Genomic DNA, 13,748 nt, shown 5'->3' with positions numbered 1-13,748 from the left:
GTAGATGGACTGGCAGGCCTTTTCTATGTCTTTCCGATGCTGTCTGGAATCAGTTTACTGACCACTTCTTCCAAGTCATTCGTCTGCAGCTCCCGGGTCACGATTTCCATCATCTTCGGATTTGGCCGACCTGTCGATGCTGGGCATAAGAGGTCTTCCTGTCTGATTGTTGCATTTTTTAGTAAACACAACACAGAAGAGACAAGCAAATAACCATCGGTAGTCTTGACATCGACATGAGCTTCAGTCATGGTCTGCCATTTTTTAACTATGGGACACATTTTGTCACGGGTGAGACCCATGCCGTGGAAGTTCGTCAGGCAGTCTTTGCCCTGAGCGTCCTCAGTATTTAGCTTGAATTTCCTAAATGCGACATCATCACTCTGCACATCTGCAGGGCTCACTTCAAACACACGGCCCTTACGGCCATCAGAGGCAGTGCTGGTTCCTTGGGTCCTGGTGACCAGTGTCTTCCCAGTATTTCTCACGTTGAACATTGCAGGTGCTCACGCCATAGCCGTCTCTTTTAGAAAATGGATCAACCAGTTTCTTCTTGGCTCCCTTTTTGCCACCTTTTGTAAGGCGCTTATTCTTGTTAGCCACCATAGTGCTACTCAGAGAGTATCAGGTGCTTCTTTTCATGATTCTAAATGATATGCTGTTATAGTGGTTTTATGAGTCTATAAACTTCAGACAATAATCTCTTTACATAACATTGCTGAAGATAAAGACTTTTCTGTAACACTCATTTCCCTTCCTCTCTAGTCATGTATGTCCCAGTTTGGGGTTAACCAGCAGTCAGTGTTATCATTATTATGACTAAGCGTTTACAGTTAAACCGTGTATTGTACTATTACGACCACATTCCTTGCCTGTGCAGGCCCTCTGCTGGTATCTACAGTGGTCTACTCTTAGCCTTGGTTTTACTTCCCATGGTTTCAGTGACTCGTGGTCAACCTTAGACTACAAATATTAAATCAAAAATCACAGAAATGAGGGCCCAGCTGTTAGCGTAATGACTATGTCATTTGACTCCCATGTGGTCAACCATGGTTCAAGTCCCAGACACGGTGGCTTAAATTCACACCGGGCGCATGTGCGTGTGTGCCCAAGATTCTGAGAGAAGAATGGAGGAGAAGGGATTGCGATGTGACCATCCCTCCTGGGGTGGGGGTGTGTGTGTGTGATTTCTCACTTTCTGTCTCTCTGTCTCTGTCTGTCTGGCAAGCACACGTGCCGTATAGAAAAAAAAATGAAAAACTCTTTAAAAATAAATAAATAAATAAATGAAAAGTCACAGAAATGAAAAGTTCATAATTTAACATCACATTATTCTGAGTAGTGTAATGACACCCCATGCTTTCCATTCTGTCCCTTGAACTGTGCCCATGTCCAGCATATCCAGGCTGCATATGCCACTGCTGTTAGTTGCGTAGTAGCCCTGGCAGTTATCAGATCAGCAGCTTACCGGAGGGTGAGCATAGTATAATAAAATATTTTGAAATACAGAGAGATTCCACTCACGTGACTTCTATTGCAGTGCATTGTAGTAATTGCTCTATTTCATTATCGCTGCTAAATTCTTACCGTGCCTAATTTATAAATTCAATTTATCATGGGTGCGTACGTATGTATAGGGGAAAACATGGTGTATACAGGGTTCTGTCCTGTCAGCAGTTTCAGGCATCTACTGCACATCATGTGTAAGGGGGAACTCATATTTGCTTGGGTTTTGTGCACCCTCATTAGCAATTCTTTCAGAACCCTCTACAGAACTGTAAAATTCTTCTCAAGATAGTGAGATGTGTTAGGTATCAATTTATCAATTCCATTTCATTTTCTAGAAGAAGCACTCCCAGAACTAGCCATTCTCTTGATCTAATCAGTTGCGATTAGATCACAAAGCTGACCTGAAGCTTGACCCCTTTCTTACACTGGGTCTAGTGCTTTAAACTACATGTAGTCGTTTCCTCTTTTTTGTTTCACGTTCTCATTTTGCTTTAACACATTATCCAGTAGCTCCCTAACTAAGAGTTCATAGAAGGCATAAATATATTTTTGAGATAATTCGCGTTTTGAAAAAAAATCTTTTTATTCTTTATCCTCACAGTTGCATGACAGTTTCATAAGTTATAAAAGCCTAGCTTGGAAATGAATTCAGTCGATTGCCTTGTGGTTTCCAGCATTGCTAATGAGAAGTCTGATGCCATTCTAATTCTGGATCCCCTCTTTGTGTGTTACTTGCGTGTCTTGCCTTTATGAAACTTTCTGGTTCTCCTCAATTCTTGATTCTGACATTTCTTGGTGGCCTGGCTTGGTATAGGTGTGTTGGGCTCATTCCTTGTACAGAGTAATCTAAATCCTTTCAAATGGAAGCTAATTTATTTCAATCTCCAGAAATTGCTTGTAGCAGTTCTTTAATTATCTCCTCCCTCCTGCTTCCTCTCTTTCAGCTTTTTCTTTCTTTTTTCTTTTTTTTTTTTTTTTTTTGGAGGGGTTTCTGTATAGAGCTCGCCAGACAGAAAGTGAGAAATCACCCCCCAGGGGGGATGGCCACGCCACAATCCCTTCTCCTCCATTCTCCTCTCGGGATCTTGGGCACGCACGCACACGCACCTGGCGTGAGTTTTAAGCCACCGGGTCCAGGACGCAAACCACGGTCAACTACATGGGAGTCCAGTGACATAGCCATTACGCTAACTGCTGGTCCCACCTCTCGTTCAGCTTTTAGAATTTCTATTGTTAGATATTAAGCTTCCTAGATTGAACCTCTAAAGGCTTCCTACTTCCTCTTGATAATCTTGTATTTCTTTTTCTTTTAAATCTACCATCTATAAAATTCTCTTGGGTTGTTCTAGTAATTTTTAGATTTCTACTCTCATTTTTTCCCCTCCTTTTTTAAAGTTTTTGCATGGGGGGCATGCACTTGCCAAAGAGAGACAGAGAGAAGGAAAGTGAGAAATCACCCCCCATGGAGGATGGCCACGCTGCAATCCTTTCTCCTCCATTCTCTTCTCAGGATTCTGGGTATGCACACATACATGTCCTGAGTGATTTTCAAGCTGTTGAGTCCTGGACTCGAACCATGGTCAGCCATGTGGGAGTCCAGCACCTTAGTCACCATGACACCTGCTGACCCCATTGCCATCATGTTTTTAATTTTCAAATGCTCATTTTAAAATTCTCTCCTTTATACTGTAGCACCCTGATGTTTTGTTTTTTTGTTTTTGTTTTTTTGAAAGGTTTTTGCTATAGGACATGTGCACTTGCCAGAAAGACAGACAGAGACAGAGAGACAGAAAGCAAGAAATCACCACCCCTCCCCCCCAGAGGGGATGGCCACATTGCAATCCCTCTCCTCCATTTTCTTCTTGGGATCTTGGGCACCCATATACACATGCCCAGCGTGAGTTAAGCTACCAGATCTGGGATTTGAACCACAGTTGACTACATTGGAGTCCAGCGACGTAGCCATTACACCATCTGCTGGTCCTATCCCTGATGTTTTTTTCTCTACCAGTATCTGTTTCTTCCAAGGTTCTTTTTTTTTTTTTTTTAAGAGATTTTTATCTTAGGGTACATGTGCTCTCCAGAGAGATAAAGAGAGACAGAGGGACCAGCAGTTAGTGTAATGGCTATGTAGCTGGACTCCCATGTAGTTGACCGCAGTTCGAGTCCCAGACCTGGTGGCTTAAACTCACGCTGGGTGCATGTGCTTGCGTGCTCAAGATCCCAAGAGGAGAATGGAGGAGAAGGGATTGTGGCGTGGCCATCCCCCTTGGGGATGATTTTTCGTTTTCTGTCTCTGTCTTTCTGGTGAGCTCAAATGCCTTATAACAAAAACCTCTCAAAAAAAAAAAAAAAAAAAAGAAAAAAGAAAAAAAAAGAGAAAGAGACAGAGACAGTGAGAAGCAAAGTGAGAAATGACCCCCAGGGGATGACCACATACAATTCCCTTCTCCATTCTCCTCCTGGGATCTGGGGCACTCACAGGCCCAATGTTTCAAGCTACCAGCTCTGGGACTTGAACCATGGTCAGCCACGTGACAGTCCAGCGACATAACTGCTAAGCCATCTGCTGACCCTTCATGGTTCTTGTAAGAATTGGTTTGCTCCATGTCTCTTTCCAGCTCCTGCTCCTTTATTTATTTGTTGTCAAAGGTGTCATCAAGCACCCTTGGGTGCCCACTCACATTTACAAATGAGAAATTAAAAATCTTTTTAAGGGAGCTAGCAGGTGGCATGGTGGTTAAGATGCTGGATCTCCCATGGCCGCCCCTCTGGGCTGAGTCCTGGACCCAGTGGCTTGAAAAGCATGTCAGCATTTTATGTGCATGCATGCCCAAAACCTGAGAGGGAGAATGGAGAAGAAAGGATTGTGCCATGGCCATACCCACTGGAAGATGATTTCTCACTTTCCCTCTCTCTGTTGAGCACACACACTCTATGGTAAAAATCTCAAACAACAACAGTAACAAACAACAACAACAAGTGATTAAGAAGTCTCTGTAAGGAATGCTTGCTTTTCACCTCCCAACACATCTTCTGAAATAATGGTGCCTCTAATTCCTTAACCTTTCCAAAATCCAGACGCAAACACTGGCTTGTGAGTTTTCAGCCTTCCCCTCTGCAAATAATTGGGTATTTTATTCCTTTACTCTGTGAAATTAGGTGCCACTTAGGTGCTCACATTCCATCTTCCAAAATGACATCTCTTACCTACTGTCCTTTCCTCTCATTTCCCCGTCATTGTTTGTCTGCCACATAACTCTCTCCTGGTGAGTTAGTGAGATTCAGAGGGAGCACAGGTCCCCTCTGAGTGCAGGTGTGCTTGATCTGCCAGGTTTAATCAAAAGCATAACAGATGTTCTAATGTGACCTGGCCTAGAACGCCTGACGTAACACCATGAGATCGTACCACACCACCTTCCCTTCCATTTCTGAGTTGGGTTTACTAATATTTCATTGCTATGTTTTACTCTATGTGTTTATGAGCAACTGTGACATACACTTTTTATTTTATTTGTATTTTTAAAAATTTTAGAGAGTGATTTTTGCTATAGGGTGTGTGATCTCACCACAGACACACACACACACACACACACACACACACACAGAAAGTGAGAAATCATCCCCCAGGAAGGATGGCCATGCTGCAGTCCCTCCTCCTCCACTTTCCTCTTGGGATTTTGGGCACGCACACACTCAGGCCCAGTATGAGTGTCAAGCTGCCAGGTCTGGGACTTCACCATGGTTAGCCACATGGGAGTCTAGCACCTTAACCAGGCCTCTACTTTTTTTTCATGTTGTATTTGTCTAGAACTATAGTAGCCTCATGAAATTATTTGCTATGATCTGAGGGTTTTTTTTTTTAAGTATATTGGGATGGTTTATTTAATGCACATGTTTATCTACTCCTGGGAGGGCTGCTGGAAGTTATCCATAGAACTGTTTGAAACTGATGCTTGTGTGGGTGGTTGTAGGTTTCGAAATGGTAGAAATAGGGTAGGACTAAAAGCAAATTACACATTTCTTCTACTATTTTTAGTTCTATTTAGTTCCTGTGCTGATTCAAGCAAGTCTTTTTGTTGTTGCTGTTATGAGAGAGAAAACAAGAGGGAAAAACGATTTGTTTGTTTGTTTGTTTGTTTTTGTTTTTAAACAGGATCTTGCCATGCCACCGTCTCATTGCCCCAGCCTCCTTCCCTCTAGCTAGAACCACAGGACCATAGGCATGTCCCAACATGCTTGGCCTGGGTTCGATTGGTGCTGGGACAGAACCCAGGCCTCCCGTGAAGCCCCAATCGCACCACGCATGGCACCGTACTGCTTGTGCTACTGTCTGGGCTTTGGGCCACTTTTGATCATGTGTATCTTCCTAAAAAGTAACACTCTTCCTGGATTGTCATTTACTGGTAGAAAGCTGTACCATACAATTTTAATATTTACCTTCTCTGAAGACATATCCTTTTCCTTATTCCTCACTTTGGTTAATTTTTTTTTTCTTTTGTTCTTTTGGTCAAACTTTCCATTTTATTGGGGTATTTATTTATTTATTTTAGTTTTGCTATAAGGCATGTCTGCTCACCAGACACACACACACACACACAGAGAAATGATAAGGCACCCTCCGAGGTAGAAGACCACATTGTAATCCCTTCCTTATTCTCTTGAGATTTTGAGCACAATTCACATGTGCCTGGAGTGTTTTTTGGAGAGGTTTTTTTTTTGTTTTTTGTTTTTTGTTTTGGTCTAGGGTGAGTGCATTCGCCAGAAAGACATAAAGAGACAGAGAGACAGAAAGTGAGAAATCACCCCCCAGGGGGAATAACCATGACGCAATCCCTTCTCCTCCATTCTCCTCTTGGGCTCTTGGACATGCACGCACACGCTCCCAGCGTGAGTTTAAGCCACTGGGTTTTGGACTCAAACTGTGGTCGACTATATGAGAGTCCAGTGACATAGCCATTATGCTATCTGCTGGTCCCACGCCTAGAGTGTTTTTCATACTACCGGGTCTTGGTCTTGAACCACACAGTTGACCATGTGGGATCCAGCTGCCATAACCACCACAACACTGACTGGCCCCATTTTGTTGGTCTTTTCAAGGAACATCTTTCAATTTTTTAAAATATACTACTCTTATTTTTTGTTTGAGATTTAATTAAATGCTGCTTTTTAAAATTATATTTACCTGTGGTGTTTTTTTTATAATTTTTTATTTCAACTTTGTTGAGATTACCTTAATTGCCTTTTTCTGACTCTTTGATTAAAGCTCTACTTACTCGTTAATACACATTTTTTCTTTTAAAAATATTTTTAGTTTTCTTTTTTATCATTTATATTTCATAAAGGAAAATTACTTATTTTTCAATAGAGAACTTTATATTCTTTTAGACAAAAGAAGTGTTAAGTGTTAATGTTTCTTGTTTCTAACAAATGCATGTTGGGCCATGAATTTTCACCTCTGTGCCATTTGGGAAATGTCTGAGATTTTTAAGTGTAGTGTTTTTATAGGATTTTATTTCTTAACCATTTATAATTTCTATTTTGATTTGCTCTTTAACTTAAGAAGTATTTGTAAGGAGTTTTTAAAATTTCTCTGTGAACCGATTGGGAAAGATCTTTGTCTTTGGGTTGTTTCCTCTGACCATATCATCATTTGAATTACAGTAGAAAATGTATTTCTTATGACTTCCATTTTCAAGAGGCAATTATTTCTTTTGTGTCCTGATTAATAGTCTTTCTTGAGGTTTCTTTATATTGGAAAGTCAATATAGTGTAGTGATTAAGAGTGTGTTGAAGAGTGTCAGATACAAGGGGGAAAGAGCAGGAGGAAGGAAGGGTGGGGCAGGATGGTTGGGGTGGTGCTTTGAATTCCAGCTATGCTGTTAAATAGATGTGGAATTGGGGCAAGTTTTGTTTCCTACCTGTAAAATAATGGCATCAATAATGGTACCCATTTTGGGGGACCAGCAGGTGGCATGGTGGTTAAGGCACTGGACACTCCCACATGGCCAAACACGGTTTGAGTCCCAGACCTGGCAGCTTGCTTGTGCTCTCTCTCTCTCTCTCTCTCTCTCTCTTTTTTTTCTTTTTCTTTTTCTTTTTCTTTTTTTTTTTTTTTTTTTTGAGAGGTTTTTGCTATAGGGCACATGCGCTCACCAGACAGACAGAGAGAGACATAGAGACAGAAAACGAGAAATCACCCCCCAGAGGGGATGGTCACGCCGCAATCCCTTCTCCTCCATTCTCCTCTCAGGATCTTGGGCTCGCACGCACGTGTGCCCAGTGTGAGTTCTAAGCCACCGGGTCCGGGATGCGAACCGCGGTCGACTATGTGGGAATCCAGCGACATAGCCATTACGCTAACTGCTGGTTCCCTCTCTCTCTCTTTCTCAAATAAAAAAAAATAATAATGGTACCTATTTTACATAAGGGCTAATGGGGGAAAGTGAGTTAAACCATGTATCAATAATTCAAGGTCTGATACAGAGTGAACTCTCAAAAGTGTTAGGGATCATCTAATGTATGCAACAAATTGTAACTCCCTCTTTGCATGTCAGTTTTACCCAGAGTGCTCATTATTTTACTCAAATCTTATATCTTGGTTTAATTTTGGCCTACTATTGGACTGTTGAGAAAGTCATGACACATTTTTGCATAGAAAAAATGTCATAACTTTCCCAACAACCTAGTAGATTTGCTCATTTCTAACACAAGTGTGTTAACATTCTACACTGCAATTGCTCCTTCATTTCTTAAGAACAACTGTGGTGGCTGTAGTATTCTTGGCTGGCAGTTTTTTGTGTTACTGTTTTGAATACATCATTCCAATCTCTCCAGGCCTCTAAGATTTATGTGAGAAACCTGTTAATAGTCATATGGCAGCTCCCTTGTATGTGATAAATCATTTTTCTCTTGCTGCTTTCAAAATTCTCTTTATCTTTGAATTTTGATAATTTAATTTCCCTTTTTCTGGGTATTTGATATAAACAGAATCATACATTATGTGGTTTTTCTACATCTTGCTTTTTTCATTAGCATTTTTTTGAGAGTCATCCTTATTGTAGCATGTATGATGATCTGATTCTTTTTCGTTGCTGAATAGTATTCCACTGTATGGACCTATCAATTTTATTTATCCATTCACTATTTGTTTCTATTTTTTTCTGTCTGTCATTAACAATGCTGCAATGAATAATATTTTTATGCAAATCTCTGTGTGAATATATGTTCTCATTCCTAGGTAAACACTCAAGAGTGGAATTATTGAATCACATAGTAACATTATGTTTAACATTTTAAGAAACAATCTTGCAACATTTTCAAAGCACCATTTTACATTCCTACCCTCAATGTATAAGCAACACAACTTTGCTAATACTTGTTATTTTACTTGAGTGTGATAATTCTAAAAGGTGTATTGATAGCTTGTGGTTTTAATTTGCTTCTTCCTTAATGACTAATGACATTAAGCATCTTTCTGCATTTGCATTACTTTTCTTATATAACCATGGAGAAATGCCTACTTAAATAATTTGTCACTTAAAAACAATCTGTTCTTTGTCTTCCTGAGTTGTAATAATTCTTTGCAAGAAATACAAGTTGTTTATTAGAAATGTAATTGGCTAATATTTTCTCCCAGTTTATAATGAGTCTTTTCATTTTACTTACTGGCAACTTTGAAGCACAAAAGTTTTAGATTTATTGGGAACCAACAGTTAGCGTAATGGCTATGTCGTTGGACTCCCACGTAGTCGACCACGGTTCACATCCCGGACCCGGTAGCTTAAAACGCACGCCGGTGTGTGTGCGTGTGTGCCCAAGATCCCGAGAGGAGAATGGAGGAAAAGGGATTGTGGTGTGACCACCCTCCTGAGGGGTGATTAATCGCTTTCTGTCTCTATGTCTCTCTCTGTCTGTCTGGTGAGCGCACACGCCCTATAGCGAAAAACCTCTCCCCCCCAAAAAAAGTTTTAGATTTATTGAAATTCAATTTATCATTTTTTTTTGTTTTTTGGGCCATGCTTTTGGTGTTGTAGTTAACTCTTCATCTAATCCAATGTCACAAAGATTGTCTCCCATAAGTTTTACTATATCTTTCCTCAATTCAACTGGTCCTCTTTATTTTTTATCATTTTATTATTATTATTTATACAGTCAATCACTATACATCATTTAGATTATAAAGAGATTTGACCCAGCACGATATACATCTCAGTCCAGTTGAGAATACTATACACATCCTCATCAACAAAGTTTTACTATTTTTTGCTCTTATACAGAATCAGCTATCTAATTTGAATGACCCAGTGAAAAGTAAAATTAAAAAAAACCCTTGCTCACAATTATTAAGAATTTCACGACAGTGAAAAGAGAACATTAAACCAAGCATGGAGCCTTGTGTGACTGTGCAGGATGCATGCCTGTGAATATGACCCTGGTATTACATTTAGTTTTATAATTTTGAGTTGATTTATGTTTATAGTGTGAGGTAAGGGTCTAAATTCATCTCTGTGCAGGTAGATATCAAGTTTATTTTATTTTGTTTTATTAAATTTTTAGAAATATTTTTGCTATAGGGCACATGCACTTGCTGGAGAGACAGAGAGAGACAGAAAGACACAAAGTGAGATATCACCTCCCAGAAAGGTTAGCCAAGCCACAGTCCCTTCTCCACCGTTCTCTTGGGATTTTGGGCAAGCACGCATATGCGCCTGGCATGAGTTTTAAGCCAACAGGTCCAGGACTCAAAACACTGTTTACTATATAGGAGTCCAACAATGTAACCATTATGCCGTCTACTGATCCTGGATACCCAGTTTCTTAGCACCTTTTGGTGAAGAGACTCTTTTCCTCATGAAATTGCCATAGCAACTTTTATTAAAAAATCAGTTGACAAAAAAACCATAAAGATTTACTTCTGCATTCTTGATTCAGTTTCACTGATCTTTATCTTTATGCAATACTAGAACTGACCTGATTCACTTAGCTTTATTATAAGTACTGAAATCAGCAAGTCTAACCCCTGAACTTTGTTCTTCTTTTTCAAGATTATTTTGGCTATTCTGGGTTCTTTGCATTTGTACATAAATTTTGGGATCAGCTTCTCTATTTCTACAGTCTTGCTGGTATTTTGATAGAAGATGCACTGACTATAGATTACTTTGGAGAAAATTGTCATCTTAAAAATATTGAGTCTTCCAATCCATGAACATAGATAACTCTGCTTATTTAGATCTTTAATTTCTGTCATCAATGTTTTTTAGTTTTCAATATACAAATCTTACATTGTGTTTGTTGAATGTATCCCCAAATACTTTGTTATTTTGCCTACTTTTATTTTCAAACATGACAATAAACTTTAAAAAACTTAAAATGTTAAAGTGAAACAGTACCACTCCATATACTTATCCTAAAATCTTGATCTATTTACTTTGTTACTTCTGTTATTTTTTTTTCCTGATGTTACAAAAAAAGTGATAAAAGAAAAATCTGAAGGGAGCTGACCTGATGGAATCCTAACACTGTTCACTAAGTCAGTGTTAGTAACCTGGGCTGTTGCATTCCCTGCCCTTCCCAGCATTTTTTTTTTCAAATTTTAGATACAAATAAAATATTTTATTAGTTTTATTTATATAAAAATGAGATGATAATAGTAATCCAAATTTCCTGTTTTTATTCAGCAATAAAACTATGACTTTCAATATACACTTCTAGAAATAAATAGCTTTGTACCATTTCAACAAGATATATTTGCCATGATGTACCCAATCATTCAGGCAAATGTATAACTGAGCTGTTTTAAGTTTGGGGCCAGTATTGTTGTTGATTACTACTAAAAACATTTCAATAAATATTTTTATATTTATGGTCATCTAATCAGCAGATATTTATTGGTTACCTGATATTTATCAGTATTCAAGGAAAATCAATGAACAAAATAAATGAAGTCCCAGGGCTGGCAAGTGGCAGTTTGAATACTGGACCTGTTGGCTTGTTTTCTCCATTTCTCTCTCCCTCTCTCTCTCTTTATCTCTCTGGTGAGTGCATGTGCCCTATAGAAAATTAAAATAATAATAACCATAACAAATAAAATTCAATAAATAATTATTTAGGAAACAAAACAAACATAAAAAATAGATAAAATCCCAACAGCATATATTTTTTTTGAAAAAGAGAGACAATAAGACATGAGCAATCAATAAAATAAATAAGTAATTGCATTAGAAGTGCTAAGGACAGAATAAAGAAGAGCTAGATTAAGGTGTTGGCAGTACAGGGGCATGGTGGGAGGACTGTAGTTGTGATTTTAGATATGTTGTCAAAGTTAAGCCTCATCAAAAAAGTGACCATGAAGGAACCAGCAGTTAGCATAATGACTATGTCGCTGGACTCCCACGTAGTCGACCGCGGTTCGTGTCCCGGACCCGGTGGCTTAAAACTCACACCGGGCGCGTGTGCATGCGTGCCCAAGATCCCGAGAGGAGAATGGAGGAGAAGGGATTGCGGCGTGACCATCCCCCCTGGGGGGTGATTTCTCGCTTTCTGTCTCTATGTCTCTCTCTGTCTGGCGAGTACACGTGCCCTACAGTGAAAATCTCTCAAAAAAAAAAAAAGTGACCATGAAACAGATGTGATTGATATTCTTGTGATGCTCTAAATTTATACCATATCATATTATTATTATTATTTAACTACATTCTCTCAATTATGAATTAATTTTTTTTTTTTTGAGAGATTTTCACTGTAGGGCGCGTGCGCTCGCCAGACAGACAGAGAGAGACATAGAGACAGAAAGCAAGAAATCACCCCCCAGGGGGGATGGTCACGCCGCAATCCCTTCTCCTCCATTCTCCTCTCGGGATCTTGGGCACGCACGCACACGCGCCTGGCGTGAGTTTTAAGCCACCGGGCCCGGGACACGAACCGCGGTGGACTACGTGGGAGTCCAGCGACATAGCCATTACGCTAACTGCTGGTTCCCATCAATTATGAATTAATTTTTTGATGTAGGATATTTCTTCCTTGATAGCTCTAACTCAGAAACCAGACATCTTTTTGAGATTTATTTTCACTTGGTCATTAATTAAGGTGCTTTTCTTTATTAGATTCTATTTTCATTGCATTGTTTTGTATTCTCTGTGGATGAATTGCTTCCTCCATCTTGATTTGTAAAAATTTTTTTTTCATTAAAGATGTGTTTTACTATGCTTAGTAAAGATATATGTACACTGGCTTTGATTAGAACAAACTAGAATTTTTTCAGTTATGTATATGAATCTTTCATACCCTTCACATTTTCTTCTATTATATCTCTTTTTATTGCTTCTATTCTGTTTAGTCTGGTCTCTACCCAGGACCACCTTTTTTTATATATGTTTCTTCTTCACAGCAATCCTTCACATAGAACACCTCATAACCTTCACAAACATCTTGGAATTGTGACAACTATTTTCACATAGTATCTTTTTTTAGTGTTTCTGGAGAAGAACAGGATATGGACGAAAGGTTTTTCTATGAAACTATATTCAATCACTTCAAAAAGCATAAAGTGGAAATTTCGCATGCAATAAAGAAGACATTTCCTTTCTTAGAGGCCCTCCGTGACCGTGACTTCATCACCAATCAAATATATAACGTAAGTCAAGTTTATTATGTCACAGCCTGTTAAAACATCTTCAAATTTAATTATTGATATTCTGGACTCAAACTTTAGGGTATAACTAACTGACTGATGTGTCTTTTCTGTGTGAGTGCCTTTTAAAATATTTCTGTAAGTACTTCTTTAAGGTAGAAATGGAGAGGAAATTATTGGAGATGATCCCGCCTCTAACTGGAGGAATGGTGTTCCAAGGAATCCGCTGAAGCAGGGGTAAATGGACCTGGAGATATGCTGGGTGTACTCATCCAATATAACAGAAATATTAGAAACAATTTGTATTAATTGATTCTCCAAAATAGTAGCTGCCACTGCATTTTATTTTAATTAAAATTAATTTAAAATGTATAGATCTGAGAGCAATAAAACCCACATGGCTTTGTGGAGGAGTCCGACCCGGTAGGGCCCAAGGATCTGTCTTAAGCTTTTGACCTCTACCTCTTAGGTTGGGACAGCACGTTGGCAAGGCCGCTGCTGTGTACTCCCTGCCCCCCACCCACCCCCACCCCCGACCTAGGAATAAAACTTAGGTCGAATTAGCATGTCAGCAAGGCTGCTTGCTATTTGCTCCAGAAAACTGTGG

The 13,748-nt window shown here is 39.3% G+C and overlaps 1 protein-coding gene across 12 annotated transcripts in view; it reads left to right on the top strand.

The window, feature by feature from the left end:
* SP100 (SP100 nuclear body protein) overlaps positions 1 to 13,748 on the top strand; it is a 91,954-nt gene that overhangs the window by 10,522 nt on the left and 67,684 nt on the right. For all 12 annotated transcript variants that reach the window (XM_014582338.2, XM_014582346.2, XM_014582342.2 and 9 more), the window contains exon 2: positions 12,982 to 13,144. In XM_014582338.2, coding sequence (XP_014437824.1) covers positions 12,982 to 13,144 — 163 coding nt within the window. The remainder of the gene's footprint in view (positions 1 to 12,981; positions 13,145 to 13,748) is intronic.

The sequence above is a fragment of the Tupaia chinensis genome, unplaced genomic scaffold (genome assembly GCF_000334495.1).
Source record: "Tupaia chinensis unplaced genomic scaffold, TupChi_1.0 Scaffold000066_1, whole genome shotgun sequence".
Lineage (NCBI taxonomy): Eukaryota > Metazoa > Chordata > Mammalia > Scandentia > Tupaiidae > Tupaia > Tupaia belangeri.
This window is presented reverse-complemented; position numbering and strand designations above follow the sequence as displayed.